Here is a 15,997-nt window from a genome sequence, read left to right as displayed (position 1 = left end):
CTTTTCAGAAGCTCAAACACAGTGTTTTCCAATATAGAAGCGGAGTAGTTCTTGTGCAATCTAGGCATAGGGCTACTAGAATCCATCACTAAAAGAGGAGTTTTCCAAGCTCCATCGACACAACAGGACTCTAGATATTGGCAACAAAAGGGCACTTACCCCTAAACTAGATTACTCTTTCTTCTTCCTATGATAAAGCGGGGGCTGAAAGGGACTCTTTAAAGTACTTCAACATTATCACTGGACTTTCGTGTCAATCCAACTGGAGGAGGGAAATCGGGAGAATAAAGAAGTCTTGCACGAGGGCGACCTCTTTCCATGCCTTCAAATCCATTTGCCACACTTTCAGATCTCGAATATACAATGATGAATCCTGATGATCTACGATCACAGAATGCAGTAATATGAATGTCTCTCATGAGCCCCAAAGAGTCAATCAAGTATGCCTGCTTGGTTGGCACAGGGAAAGGTAGAACGGCCTTCCGCCATGTCAACCGCTCACTAGGCTTCTTGCTGCGGTGAAGTTGCTTCATCACCCGGCCCAACATCAGCCTCATCCCCCCCATTTTAAGCTTTGGTTATAGTATCCTTTAGTTCCACTTCTTCACCGATCTCTCCCGCAATCTTCTTTCCCCACTCCTCATCCAAGTGAGGAGCTACCCGAGATCATCGAAACCCACCACACAAACCCTAACTGGCAAAACCGATCTACGAACACCAAGGGCGGGTAGAGGCGTCAGATGACAATTGAAGTAGGGGTCTACCTCTTACAAAGGAAAGCAAGAGTCTCATAGGGAAGGAGATCCTGCACAGACCAATCCCAATCAGGAAGAGAGTCTTGTTATCAATGAAAGCAATTTTCTATGTCACATATCTGCCTATCTCGTGTTGTGAGCTATAAAGTACCCACCAGCAGGGGGTGGACCAAGAAAGAGGCAGGCGATTGGGTCCTTCCCATCCTCTGTGATGTCAGTCTCTTTGACATTCTTTCACCCCTGCTGAGTAGCGAAGTGAGCATACTCAAGATCCAATTCATCAATCATTTGAGTTGGTACGAACATAGGAATCCAGACTCCGCTTGATTCGATCTTCAGTTTCGACCTTCATCAGTCAGGAAAAAGAAGAAGGACCCACTTATTCCACTCGGAGAGACCGAACCAGGCAACAACAAAAAAAGAAAAACTGAAGGAAGTTCTCTTTCCATTCCAACTAAACTAAGTGAAAAAAGGGGGAGAGCAAAACAGAAACACAGGAACAAAGAAACTATGTCCAAACCAACGAGTCCTTTGGTCGACTCTAAAGAATGTATCGGGAGTTGGGAGTTAGCCGTCTCATAGGAGTGATAGCTGGGTTTTTCACGGAGTTTCTTCGTACGATTGAAAAAAAGAGTGCTCTAGGTCGGAGAAAACAAGAAGAAGATTGTTCACCAGTCTGTCTCCCAACCTCTTTAAAGCAGCTACCTACTGTGATCTGGTCTTGGGACAACATTGGCACCCCCGTTTGCTGGATCTTCTAGGCACTCTAAAGCGCTTCCACGAGAGACAGATGGACTTTGAGTTATAGACGGAGAAGAGCCTTTAGAGGATCAAGAGTGATTCCTCAATAAAACAAATGGGATTTTGAGGGAGGGCTGAACGCGATGTACTGAAGGGTTCGCTTTCGCTGATCGGCGCCAGTCTTTCCTGTTGTGAATTTCCCAGGTCGGGAGGGGCCCTTTCCTTCTACCTTACTGAACCCATTCACCAATGATTGGATCATTCAAAGCTAAAGACCAATTCCTTCCTTTTAGGTGGTCTAGGTGGCTGGGATACTATGCCCTTCTTTTTAGAGGCTCAAAGACGAGTTCTTTGAAGGAAGCAAAAGAACCCATGTGTCCCGGATGAAGTCTACCCTCTTTTTGTGCCGGGAAGAAGAATGAGATCCAACTCAAAGTCAAGGAAAGCGGCCTAGACCACTGACTTTTGATGGAAGGCTTCTGAACATGGATTGGTCTAATAAAGCCAATTTTTCGGCGAATCAGATATTTTCTGAGAGCACTAGACCTTCTCTCTTTCAGGATTGATTCCCACTCACTGCCTGATAGCAGGCTTGGCCCATGAGACCTATTGTCTTATTGTACTGGCTCACTTCACTACTTTGGAGGATGGGTTTTTCCCCTTTTTGGTTCGCAAACGCTCTAACCCATCGAGAAGCTCCATCCAAATTGGAGTTGATGTGAGCACTTCCCCAGAGGAGAGGCTTTTTCTACAAAAGGGTGGGAGCATAAAATGTAGGTGAGTCAATTGCGTGTGGCCTTCAAGTATTTCGTATTGTAACAATATTAGATCGACATCCAAACAAAGGTGCATGTACGGTTCCTAAGGGATACAATTTTGTCCTAATCATCGAGAAAGATGAAATAAGTTGATAGCGCGATCTCGTACTAACACATACTCTCTAAATATTTCAGAACTTGCATGCGGCCTTCAAGCCACAACCGCGGTATGAGTTCTGATCTCAGACTTTGGTTTGGGGGCTGCTGGCCCCTTCGCGTCGACAAGGAAACTATGGACGACAATGGGTTTAGAATTCGAATAAAATGAAGACCCTATCGAACAAATAGAGGAAAGGGCGGAAAGGGGAAAAAGTAAAGTCTAAGCGACATATGGCACGAAAAGGAAATCCAATTTCGGTAAGACTTGATCTGAATCGTAGTTCAGATCCAAGTCGGTTCAGTGAGGGCGACCGCGAAAGTCACTGAATGGGTTCGGTCCGTCTTTTCCTGATCTTTGTTTGTCCCCCCAAAAAAGGCGTGAGAGGACGTTGCAGATGTCCGGGACGGACATGACTTCTTCTAACGCTAGAAGACCACAGGAAGAAACCCGGGACCAGAGCATGTCGTGAAAGACGCACACGGGGCGGGCGTGCTTCGACTGTGTCTCCGAGGCACAGTTGAATGTAGATATCATGAACGCGAGGATAAGGATACCAGGCCGAGAAACCCGGGCAAGTACTCCCCTAATGTGCCGATCGCTAGCGCATCCAGGGCCCCGGCGCCCAGCTCTGCTGGAGAGGCCGTCACTGATCTGAAAAGTGCGTCTGCGGTTCGGATAGACTGATTCTGCGAACGCCTAGCCCCAAGAATCAATAAAAAAACAAGTGCTAAGTTTCATTTCAGATCAGTGAATAAACCAAAAAAGAGACCTTTCTTGCTCGACGCCACACTATGCTCCACTTCAACAAATGAGAGTTTTTGGTGGAACCGTTGAACCACGCGAGCTGTTTAGATGCGTGGGGCAGAGGGCTCGTAGTACCTGATAGCGCAGCTATGCAGTGGAAGGGAAGGAGCCTAAATCGACCCCCTTCTTTCTTTTTTATTCAAAGACACAAAATCAAGCACAAAAGAGATTGGACTCTCGGATGAGACTAAGCAGCTACCGTTCCGACGCGCCCCTGACCCTATCTTGATTCAAACCGAAAACCCTCTCTAAGGTGGAGCCTAGTTGAAGCTGTCATTCAAAGAATAAATGGGAATCCAAATCCACTTTTAGGGATATAGATGAAGTCTCGCTCAGTAAAGAGAGTTGTAGATTCGTAGAAGAGGATTAGAGTACGTGCGCTACAAAAGGCATCTAGCCAATGAAAGTAAGTGGAAAGAATATAGTACTTTTGTACTGACCCCTCCGGGGCCCCCGGTTGTTTTGGCGCGCCCTACCCCAACGTTAGAATATTGCCTTTTTAGCCTATGCTTGCTGCTTGCAGCATGGATTCGATAGATCTATCGAATCCATGCTTCCCCCACCCCGAAGCGAGACTCTATCCAGATCTCAAAGAATAACGAGCCAGGCGGCCGACGGGCAAAGAAAGGGGGCGGGCCGTTTACTTGAAAATGGCAACCGCCTGTTCCAGCAGCGGGGGCCTTGCACGAAAGCAAACCTACGATTAAGTAGCAGTTGCTTTCGCTGATGGGCCCAATGAGGGGGGGGGGCATTGTCCCTCAGTTCTTACCAACCTCAGGTGTGTACATCTAACTTATTATCTTCTTTTTTCATGCAAGCCTGACCTCAGCTATCCATTTCTTATTCATTCAGGGCGCCCCTAGTGGACTTGGCGGTGCTCCTTTCTCAAACCAGAATAACTCTGAACGTTAGGGAAAATAAGGGAAGACCACCTGAGCGAACCGACCGAAGGGACTTTACTTATCCGAACTGAACGTTAGCGGCTTAAGCTAAGCCTATCACGAGCTGCGTTGCTGCTTGATTGGCGGGGAGGAAGATCTCAAAGTATGGGGCAAAGGATCAAGCGCTTTGAATTTGCTTTGTCCCCCGGGATCCACCACGGGTTGGGTTTGAGAGCCGTGTGATGGGTGACTATCTAGCACGGTTCAGAGAGCACGTGTATGTAGTCTGCGCTGGTGAATGGAAGCCCCGCCGCAAAAAAGAAGCGGCTCTTTCCACGGCTCTGTCACTATTGACTCTATTTATTATTATGGTAAATCATTGTATCAAGATGTCAATCTTAGATCTTATTTTAGTTCGATACGTCCACCTACGAAACGCGCCCTTGGCTTTCGTCTCGGTAGGTGTATTATTCTACATTTTCCCAAAAGGACATTCATTCATTTCTTTCTTCCCGGGCGATCACCACGACTAAAACGAAAACAAGACAAGAAATCAAGACCCGTACTACAGGAAAAGGGCTGGTGGCCGACATTTGGGAAAGTCGGGCCGATCGGGTGTCTTCATTCAAGCGAGGGTACAGAGGAAGAATGAAATGAAGTGAGAGGCCAGGGGGCAGGGAAAAGAGTCGAGTCGATCGACCGGGAGAAGCAAAACAAAATCCGGATTTGGCCGAAAAAGATGCAACGTTATGGATACCATGACCGATCACCATCGAGAAAGAAGAATTTTGATAAATCACTTCGGGTGAGCGGGGCCTTCAAGCGGCCTCAATACGCCGGGGTTGTAAATGACATACCTTTCCTTATGGGAAATGCCGCCTCCTTACTAAAAAGGAATAGAATCAAGTTATTTTTACCAAAGAAGTCCCGCTCTGACGGCCCGACGAGTCATCTACTAAAAAGGACCCTCCCCGCTGTGCGCCCCTCCTTGAATTATTCGGTCATGCAATACTTTTTTAATACTAAGAATAAAATGCATTTCGACCCCGTCCTAGTTCTCAATCATTTCGTGTGTGGCTGAACCATCTACGATGGGGGGAGCGAAGGGAGGAAGCTTAGATAAGAGAATACGCTCTCGCATCGCTTTTTTTTAGAAAGCTCTACCTGCAAGAAAAAGTGTTTGGCCCGAGCCAAAAAGAGGTTGATCCACTTCATTCGCCAAGCGAATGATCTTCGCTTCGCGGGAACAACAAAAACCACCGTATCACTCTTTCCTTTCTTGGTGCTACCTTCTTTTTTTCCAAGGGATGGGGTTGGGGTGTATAATAACCCTTTTTTTGAGTATGCCCGGAAACAACTCCTACCTCAATTTAGGATCAAATGTAGGAACCTCATGGGTAAGGATAAGGTAATGGAATTGACAGAGAAATTCATAGACCTAGGTAGGATAGGAAAATTGATAAAGGGAATACAGATGATGATAGAGATCATACTGAGAAAGAGGATAATTCCGTACGGGTACAACTCTTATTTGAACGAAGTGCAAAAAATGCGATCTTTTTTGTCTAATAGAACAAACACTAATACCTTAATTGAGTTGGTAAAGATCAAATCTGTTTATCAAAGTGCTTCTCTGATTGCTCAAGACATCTCTTTTCAACTGAGGAACAATCCAATCTCATTTCGTTCCATTTTTAGTAAAAAAGTGAAGGATATTCCATTAATAATGCCAAAAGCGGTGGAGGGGATACGTATTTGTTGTTCTGGTCGATTAGGGGTGCGGAAATAGCTAGAACTGAATGCGGAAAGTATGGAAAAACATCTTGTAATGTATTTAACCATAAAATCGATTATGCTCCTGCGGAAGTATCTACTCGTAACGGAATTTCAGGTGTCAAAGTGCGGATCTCATATAGTCAAAATAAGAAGGGACGTGCTATATCCTAAACGTACGAAATATAGTAAATATTTTAAATGCAGATGTAGTAGGGGTCGCGAACCGGATGGTACACAACTTGGTTTTGGAAGATATGGCACCAAAAGTTGTAGAGCTGGTCGTCTTTCATATCGAGCCATTGAAGCAGCGCGTCAGGCTACAATCGGACAATTCCATCGTGCTATGAGCGGACAATTCCGAAGAAATTGTAAGATATGGGTAAGAGTTCTCGCAGATCTTCCTATTACGGGGAAACCCGCAGAAGTTCGAATGGGAAGAGGAAAAGGAAATCCGACGGGTTGGATTGCTCGTGTGTCCACGGGACAAATCCCATTTGAAATGGATGGTGTGAGTTTGTCAAATGCTCGACAAGCCGCTAGATTAGCGGCGCATAAACCATGTTCGTCAACCAAGTTTGTTCAATGGTCGTAACGTAATTGGTTAGTGGGGAAAAACCGGGCCGGGACTCAAAAGAATTTGGCGAAGTGTTTGTTCCTGAACGAGGAAAGTGGAAATACAAAGAGGGATAGGGATCTCGCCTCCTTCTTTTTTGTAATCGCCGAAATTGTACGACGACCCTTCTTGTTCCAGGCATACGACCCTGAGACGTGACGGTGTCACTTTTCCGGCCCGGTAAAGTGACAGTTATATAAATAAGAATAAGAAAGAGAAGCGTGATGTTTTCGTGTTGTCAGCAATCAAATTATCGTAAATAGATAGTACGGTTGCGTTGTTTCAATTTCTGTTCGTACTCTGATTGCTGTGGCTGCAGCTCGATCTTGGCAAATCTCTCAAATGGATGTCAAAAATGCTTTCCTTCATGGTGATCTACATGAGTTTTTTCTATATGCAGCCACCTCTGGGTATTGAAGTTCCTGATGGTCATGTTTGTTGCCTTCGAAAGGCCCTCTATGGGAAAAAAGCAACCACCTCGTGCTTGGTTTGAGTGGTTCAGCTCTGTGGTTCAAGCTGCTGGTTTCTCTTCTAGTGAGCATGACCCTGCACTTTTCACTCATACATCTGACCGCGGTCGTACCTTGCTTCTTCTCTATGTTGATGATATGTTGATCACTGGAGATGATCAGAAGTACATTGCTTTTGTTAATAAAAAGTTGAGTGGGCAATTCAAGATGTCAGATTGATTTTCTCTCCGTTATTTTCTGGGAATTGAGGTTGATCAAACTAATGATGGTTACTATCTCTCTCAGCATCGCTATACTCAGGATTTGATCTCACGCTCAGGTCTTACTGATACACACACTGCCGCTACACCCATGGAGCTCCATCTCCAATTGCGCCCTAGTGATGGTACTCCTCTTGAGGGATACCACTCGCTATCGTCATCTTGTAGACAGCCTTGTGTACCTCACTGTGACCCGGCCTGACATTACTCATGCAGTCCACATTGTCAGTTAGTTTGTCAGTGGTTACTTGAGGAAGATGCAAATACTTCATTCTTCCATAGTGCTGCCAATGGAAGACACATAAAATGTAATATTGCTTCTTTGGAACATGAAGGAAATGTTATACAAGATGAGAAAGAGTTGGAAGAACACATTTCTAGTTACTATAAGAGACTATTTGGTTCAGAGGACAGGGGGGACATATCTCTTGGTGGAAGCCCCTTGGTCAACAAAGCACATGCTATCAGAACTAGACAATGAAGAGTTGACTAAGCCTTTCACTATGGAGGAAATAGAGTTAGTAGTTAAAGAGATGAAAACCAATACAGCTCCTGGCCCAGATGGCTTACCAGTAATCTTTTAGAAACATTTTTGGGAGATGGTTAAAGAGATGGTCAAAAGAATGCTTGATACCCGCATGCTGAGGAGTTGCAAATTAGAAGACTTAATTATGGGGTGGTTACTCTGATTCCTAAAATGAAAGATGCTGCAACTATCAAGCAATATCGGCCAATATGTTTATATTATGTTTGTTAGAAAATTGTGACTAAAGTACTGACAAATAGGCTTGAGAGAGTTGCAGATAAGGTGGTGAGTAAGAGTCAGACGACATTTATGAAAAACGGAAATATTTTAGATGGGGTGGTCACTATCCATGAGGTGTTTCATGAGCTTAGGAGGACTAAACAAGAGGGGGTCATACTAAAGCTAGACTTTGAAAAAGCATATGACAGGGTGAATTGGGATTTTCTACAAGAGGTTTTGCTTAAAAAGGGTTTTCTTTAGTGAGAAGTGGAGAGGTTGGATTAAACAAGTGGTAGAAGGAGGTGCAGTGAGTATCAATATTAACGGAGAGGTTGGCCCATATTTTAAGAGCTACAAAGGATTATTGCAGGGTGATCTCACCTCTTCTTTTGAATTTGGTGGTGGTCACAGAAAAGGGGGTCACTCAAGTGTACGGCATTCTTTGTCCGTCCACATCGCGGTACATGTTCGGACTGCTCTGGATTGTAGAGGAACGAATTTCAGGCTACTTTAGATGGGGTGGGCTGCACTCATTCTCGGTACGTACAAGGTGGGCACCCATTCTCGGTTAAGATGGGAAATCCTCCGGCCGGAGCAGGAGGAGGAGGAGGCGGCGGCTCGCGACCGGCGCCACCATCCTTCGGCGGTTGATGCCCTGACGGAGGCGCGCTGTGTCAGCGAGGATTGAGCCTCGGGGTCGTGTTTTTCCTCCTTTCCGTAGGGTAGGGTCTCTGCTGGTACTCTGTCAGTAATTAGGGTTCATTTGATTCAAAGGAATTTGACAGGAATTTGTAAGATTTGGATCCTCTGCAAATTTCCTATGGGCAGTGATCTGCGCCGGTGCGCCAACCCAACGATTTGGCCAGTCGCGCGCGGGCCGTCGGATCCAGTCGCTAGGTAAAAATGGTTCACCCAGCTCCTTTCTTCCTCTCGCATCACCCTTGTCTCCTCCCCACGTCTCGCGCACGGACCCCCTGCATCTCGCGCAGCTCGCCGGGGCGGGGGCCGCGCTCTCCTACTGCCCGCCTCCCTCCAGGTCGCAACACCTCCCCTCCCCTCTTGCTCCATGCTAGTTCTCGTCGTCGGGATTCACAGCAACCCCACACCAGCATCTTTTTCACGTGCTCGCCGTCGCACTTGAAATGGATGTAGCAAAAACTTCGCCGTCGCGGGTCGTTGGCAGCGTTAGTTGCTGCTCGCCGGCATGTGGAGTCGAAAACTCGCCGTGGTCACCATCGTAATGGTGGAAGCTTCTGCAAACGCCGGTTGCAACTTTGTCATAGCCGGTTGCAGCTTTTGTCGTCCGTCCGTAGCTTCTATCACTTCCAGTTGAAGCTTTTTCCCTTATCGGTGGTAGCAATTTGAAGAGCTGGTTGTAGCATGGCGTGACCCTCCTTGTAGCAAATATTCCCCGCACCGGCTTGTGCAATGTAGCAAAATGAGACGCCGGTTGTAGCAAAATGTGACATCAATTGCAGCAAAAAATCGTTGGATGACCATGGCAAACAACTCCGGCGAACTCGGGTCGCAACCCTAACAAACGTGATTGTAGCTTTTTTGGTGGACAATTGTAGCATTTGTCGACACACCTATTGGGGAACACAGTAATTTCAAAAAATTTCTACGATCACGCAAGATCTATCTAGGAGATGCATAGCAACGAGAGGGGAGAGTGTGTCCATGTACCCTCGTAGACCGAAAGCGAAAGCATTTAGTAACGCGGTTGATGTAGTCTAACTTCTTCGCGATCCAACCGATCAAGTACCAAACGTACGGCACCTCCGCGTTCAGCACACGTTCAAGCTCGATTACGTCCCTCGTGCTCTTGATCCAGTTGAGGACAAGGGTGAGTTCCGTCAGCACGACGGCATGGCGACGGTGAAGATGATGTTACCGGCGCAGGGCTTCGCCTAAGCACTACGATGATATGATCAAGGTGTGTAACTGTGGAGGGAGGCACCACGCACGGTTAAGAGAAACTTGTGTGTCTTTGGGGTGCCCCTGCCCACGTATATAAAGGAGGGAGGGGGAGGCCGGCCGACCCTATGACGCTCCCCAAGAGGAGGAGTCCTACTAGGACTTCCTAGCCCTAGTAGGATTCCCCTCCAAGGAAGAAGGTGGGCAGGAAGGAGAGGGAGAGGGAGTAGGAAAGGGGGACGCCGCCCCCTTCCCCTAGTCCAATTCGGACCAAAGGGGGGGGCGGCCAGCCCTCCTGTGTCCCTCCTCTCTCTCCACTAAGGCCCATGATGGCCACTTAGTTTCCCCCGGGGGGTTCCGGTAACCCCTCCGGCACTCCATTTTTACCCGAAACTAACCGGAACACTTCCGGTGTCCGAATAATATGGTCCAATATATCAATCTTTATGTCTCGACCATTTCGAGACTCCTCGTCATGTCCGTGATCTCATTCGGGACTCCGAACAAACTCCGGTCATAAAAAATACATAACTCATAATACATATTGTCATCGAACGTTAAGCGTGCGGACCCTCCGGGTTCGAGAACTATGTAGACATTACCGAGACACATCTCTGGTCAACAACCAACAACGGATCCTGGATGCTCATATTGGCTCCTATATATTCTACGAAGATCTTTATCGGTCAAACCGCATAACAACATACGTTGTTCCCTTTATCATCGGTATGTTACTTGCCCGAGATTTGATCGTCGGTATCATCATACCTAGTTCAATCTTGTTACCGGCAAGTCTCTTTACTCGTTCCGTAATACTTCATCTTGCAACTAACTCATTGGTCACAATGCTTGCAAGGCTTATAGTGATCAGCACTACCGAGAGGACCTAGAGACACCTCTCCGAAACACGGAGTGACAAATCCTAATCTCGATCTATGCCAACCCAACAAACACCTCCGGAGACACTTGTAGAGCATCTTTATAATCACCCATTTACGTTGTGACGTTTGATAGCACACAAGGTGTTCCTCCGGTATTCGGGAGTTGCATAATCTCATAGTCTAAGGAACATGTATAAGTCATGAAGAAAGCAGTAGCAATGAAACTGTAACGATCATAATGCTAAGCTAACGGATGGGTCATGTCCATCACATCATTCTCCTAATGATGTGATCCCGTTCATCAAATGACAAAAAAGGATATTCATCCAGCATGGTCTCTCGTCCTCTTCCTTTTCTTCTTTCCTTCACCAGATAATTATCCGTGCATTGTCAGATTGATATAAATATTTAATACGTTAGCTCGCGTTTTTTACTTGCCATGATGTGATTATACAAATAAATATTTATAAATTATCACCCATGATTTATCTACCTAAACAAAAAATAATTGCACCTTCCGCCCGAAAATACTTGTCGGAGAAATGGATAAAAATGGATGTATCTAAAACTAAAATACTTCTAGATACATCCATCCATTACTCCGACAAGTATTTCCGAATGAATAGGGTATATGGTAATAATTTATTGGCTTATCAAATAAAACATAATTTTATTTTATAAGACATTAAAAGATGGAATAGTTAAGACGATTTTGAAATAAAACGATGAATAAAATAGGAGAGGAAAAATCAAAACGGAGAGAGGGAAGGGAAACATATATAAGATTGGACGAAATACTTTGTCTGGAAGTAGGACACTATTTTTTAAATGACAGAGATAATTGCCCATGCGTTGTCACATGCTATAAATATTCTAGTATGTTAGCCCATTATTTACCAACCCATATTATTTTGGAACACAATATAATCACAGATGCTCTAATACGCATACATATACTCGCCCAAAGATATTGAGCCGCCGCAACATATTAAGATTAAGGAAGTCACCGCATATGTCTCGTAGTCGCGGGGAACATCTCCTCTAGCCGAACAAAACGTTGCCGGAATGTCTAAAACAAATCCAAAAAAAATGCGTGCACCGGTGCCAAGTCTATTACTTAAATCCTGATGGGTTGTAAATAAATGTTTATAAACCCTACCAATGACTACCTAAATAAAAATCATGTTTTCACCATTTTTTATTGGTTTACGAAAGACAACATAATTTTATTTGTTAACTCAATAAAAGGTGGGATAGTTAAGACGGTTTTCATGGGAAATCCGTGAAAAACTCCAAAGACAGAGGAAAATCAAAATGAAAAGGAGGAAAATCGTATGTAAGGTTGGACGAATCACTTTGGAAAAGAACACTTTTTTTAAGTACTCTCCGTTCCTAAATACAAGTCTTTCTAGTGATTCCATTATGGACTACATACAAAGCAAAATGAATGAATCTATACTCTAAAGTACGTTTATATACATCTGTACGTAGTCCGCATTGAAACCTTTAAAAAGACTTATACTCTCTCCGTTCCTAAATATTTGTCTCTTTAGAGATTTCGAATGGACTACCGTATACAGATGTATATAGACATATTTTAGAGTGTAGATTCATTCATTTTGCTCCGTATGTAGTCATTTGTTGAAATCTATAAAAAAAAATATATTTAGGAACGGAGTGAGTATTTAGAAAAAATACTTGTCATAAAAATGGAAAGGAGATGTATCTGGACGTAGTTCTAGATACATCTCCTTTTATTCATTTTGATGACAAGTATTTTCGGACGGAGGGAGTAGTACTAAGTAGAGAGAAATTTTTTTACTCTTCATCTAGAGAATCACTACCTCCAAATACCCTAGAGTTGGGACCGGCCCCATCTGTCATCGTCACCGGCTCAGGGCTGCCAAAGTGTTTGCCAAATTTCCCCAAAAAAACATGCTTATTTCCTCCCCACCCGAAAAGCACCGAAAGGGGGGACGAATCTGTGCGCGTCCAGCGTAAGCATCACGCGAGCCGCGGGCGGCCGTCGATCCGCGATCGGACGGCCGACGCCGCCCCTCCGCCCTATATAAAGCTCCCCTGGCCTGCCCACACCCAAATCCTCCGACTCCTTCTCGCCCCCTCCTCTTGCCCCGTGGTCCCCAACCGCCGCCCGCCGCCGCCGCAGAGGGGAGAGGCCGCCGCCGCCCGCCGCCGCCCCCGCGCCCCCGCCGGCCGGTACGTACGCGCGACGCCGCGCCCCGTCCCCTCGCTTCGATCTGTTTTCCAGGGCCTGATCTGTGCCGGATTTCGGTGATTTAGGGTTTGATCCCATGGCGTCCAAGAGGATCCTCAAGGAGCTCAAGGACCTGCAGAAGGACCCTCCCACCTCGTGCAGCGCAGGTGATTTCCCCTCCGCCCCGTCCGATTCCGCCTAGATCTCGCCCCGAGTTGAATTGCGTGTGGATGAGCGCGCGGTTTGCGTGGTCTGGTTGTGTCAGCTGTTGTTAGGTTGTCGATTGTTTAGCTGTGCTCGCGCACTGCCTTTAGGGTTTGCTGGATTGATTGGTGAAGAGTACTCTACTTATTAACTGTACATGGCCTATTAATATGATTGACTCATGTCAAGTGTGTGATGTATCTTCTGAGCAGGTCATTAAAAAACCTTGGATATTTGTTCTCTTAGGTTAGGGTATGCCAACCTTGATACAGTTTACTGTCAACATTTCATTAGGTCAGTACCACATGGGTGGAACATGCACCAGCCAGTAGCACTGTATGCTATCTTAACTGCCATAACCAAAAGAAATTAAAATTGCCAAGGACTTGCAGTTTATATGGACAGTTAGGCATGGACTAGGACTACTTATTAAACATACAGTACCAACCTTATCTGTTAGGCATGGAGCCATGGACTAGACCATTTAAGAAACATAAACAGGTCGAGAGCGGCCTATGTTTTAGTAGGTGAGTGGCAATGGTCACCGTTCTTCCTTGGTCTATCAGTGCATACTGGAAGATATTTAATCACTGAAGCAACTTTAGCTTTGGTGATGTTGTTTAAACCTGATTTAAGAAGCATAAAGAGTACTAGCATGATCAATAGAGAGAATTGTCAAGAGTGGCCTATGTTTTAGTAGGTTGCAATCTTCACCTGTTTTCCCTGGTCTATCAGTTCCTACTGTGAGAAATATAATTACTGGAGCAACTTTAGCATTGTTAATGTTGTGTAGAAGCATGAACAGTACCAGAGTAACCAATAGAGAGAATCATCAAGAGTGGCCTATGTTTTAGAGCTGGAGGTTGTAATGGTCACCTGTTTTCTTTGGTCTATCAATGCATATAGGAATAAATAAAATTACTGAAGCAACTTTAACATTCATGATGTGTGTAAACCTGATGTTCCGTGTTTTAATGGAGATACCTGGCAACAGTGGATGTCCTGGCCTCCTGGGTGACTTGATGTTATTTAATACAGTAGTTGGTTCCACTAACCTCTTGAAATTAAAATCAATGAACTTTGAATTATTCTAATCATTGTATTGGATTTGTGTAGGATTGATAACCCTTGATAACAGAATGTCTTTTCTAATTTTTAACTTGTTCACACAATTAAATCTAGAAACTATTTGATCTCGCAGCAAATGAGACTTGTTTTTCTTACTCAATACTTGACTGGCTTGGTATGAATGTGTTTGTCTGACTGTTGTGTAATACTGTATTTCTCTCCTTTTATCTGGGCAGGTCCTGTAGGTGAGGACATGTTCCACTGGCAGGCCACTATCATGGGACCCTCGGACAGCCCGTTCACCGGTGGCCTATTTTTGGTGAACATTCATTTCCCACCGGATTACCCCTTCAAGCCCCCGAAGGTAATTTCCAGTGTACTGAACTGACCTTTGTAAAAAAAAAACAGTTCATCTTGATCCTTTGATGCTGGAATTGCTGTTACATGAATGTCCTAGTTGTCTTCAGACAACTGGTTTGCTGCTGCCTGCCATGTATCTATTTTTGTCTGACATTTGGACATGAACATATTCAGGTCTCTTTCCGCACCAAGGTGTTCCACCCAAACATCAACAGCAACGGCAGCATTTGCCTTGACATTCTCAAGGAACAGTGGAGCCCGGCTTTGACCATATCAAAGGTAATGATGTGCATTCCTAGCTTGGACGTTCCGTTTTTGCTTAAAGCTTGTTGCTGATGTATGAGCTTGGTTTCTTTAGCACCTTCATCTCACAACAATCTTTGGTTACGTTTCTCTAACATTTACCTGTCTCTGTTAACAGGTCCTGCTGTCAATCTGTTCGTTGCTGACGGACCCGAACCCCGATGATCCTTTGGTGCCCGAGATCGCTCACATGTACAAGACTGATCGGGCCAAGTACGAGTCCACGGCGCGCTCCTGGACGCAGAAGTACGCCATGGGCTAGAGCCTGGACGGCCAGCTGGTGACCATGGATGCGCCGAGCCCAAGAACCGTTATCACCTAAATAACCAGCCAAAGTATCACCCCACCCCGTGACGAAGTGAATGGACTTTTGAGGCCGTCGTGCCCCTGTTGAACTCGTATGAATGTACTCTTGCCATGTCAAGTCCGTTGGGTCTGGGTAGTCTGTTCTACCTGACGTTTCGTTATCCATTAAGTAAAATCTCTGTCGTGTCATGATATGTGTGGCTTTCCATTTGGATGCTTTGATTGGGTTTGCTGGCTGGGAAAGAATTGTGTTCATTTTGTGGACAGCCCCAACTATTTTAGAGTTGAAAATGTTGAATCAAAGTACCTAAAACCCCATCCAAGTACCTAAAATCCAAGCCTATTTGGTCTTTAATTTTTCTAAATGATTCTGAAGAAACAGAGGGACTCAATGCAAACTTTTCTATAGAATTGCAATGGAGGAATCTGTTAAACGGACAAAACCCCCAACCCTAGCCTCCCTGCCTTATATAAACACCTCCCCATGCCAATTTTGGCCTCCTCCAAACCTTGTTTCTCGCGCCCCCAATCCCAGTCGCTGTCGCCCTCATCGTTTTCCGCGCCGATCCTCTCCTCCTCCGCCACTTGGTGCCGCCGCCACCACTTCCCAGCCAACCCACGGCCGCCACATCGCCTTCACCACCGCCACGGCCAATCAGAGGCCTCCACCCGGCCTCCCTGTGTCGCCCCGCGCCTCTCCCCATGCTCCCCGCGCCGCCAGGCCCGTCCCAGGCCCGCCTGGGCCCCGATCTGGGCCCCGAGGGCCGCAGCCAGCCCGCG

At 45.7% G+C, this 15,997-nt stretch overlaps 1 protein-coding gene and 1 pseudogene across 1 annotated transcript; both read left to right on the top strand.

Annotated features, from left to right (window-relative positions):
- Positions 1-2,586: 2,586 nt before the first annotated feature.
- On the top strand, positions 2,587-6,451 carry LOC119366246 (annotated as a pseudogene).
- Positions 6,452-12,900: 6,449 nt separating this feature from the next.
- LOC119366245 (ubiquitin-conjugating enzyme E2 28-like) lies at positions 12,901-15,460 on the top strand. Its single transcript, XM_037631938.1, has 5 exons — positions 12,901-12,978; positions 13,063-13,143; positions 14,485-14,612; positions 14,783-14,887; positions 15,030-15,460. The coding sequence occupies exons 2-5, from the start codon at positions 13,074-13,076 to the stop codon at positions 15,171-15,173; spliced, it is 447 nt and encodes a 148-aa protein (XP_037487835.1). The 5' UTR covers positions 12,901-12,978; positions 13,063-13,073; the 3' UTR covers positions 15,174-15,460.
- The last annotated feature ends 537 nt before the right edge of the window (positions 15,461-15,997 follow it).

Source organism: Triticum dicoccoides, chromosome 2B, assembly GCF_002162155.2.
Source record: "Triticum dicoccoides isolate Atlit2015 ecotype Zavitan chromosome 2B, WEW_v2.0, whole genome shotgun sequence".
NCBI lineage: Eukaryota > Viridiplantae > Streptophyta > Magnoliopsida > Poales > Poaceae > Triticum > Triticum dicoccoides.
The sequence above is the reverse complement of the archived record's forward strand: the minus strand, read 5'-3'. Positions and strand labels throughout refer to the sequence as shown.

Coding starts and splice junctions, on each gene's coding strand:
- LOC119366245 (XM_037631938.1), top strand. CDS start 13,074: ATGGCGTCCAAGAGGATCCTCAAGGAGCTCAAGGACCTGCAGAAGGAC. Junction 14,613..14,782: donor ACCCCTTCAAGCCCCCGAAG/GTAATTTCCAGT, acceptor GAACATATTCAG/GTCTCTTTCCGCACCAAGGT. Junction 14,888..15,029: donor CGGCTTTGACCATATCAAAG/GTAATGATGTGC, acceptor CTCTGTTAACAG/GTCCTGCTGTCAATCTGTTC.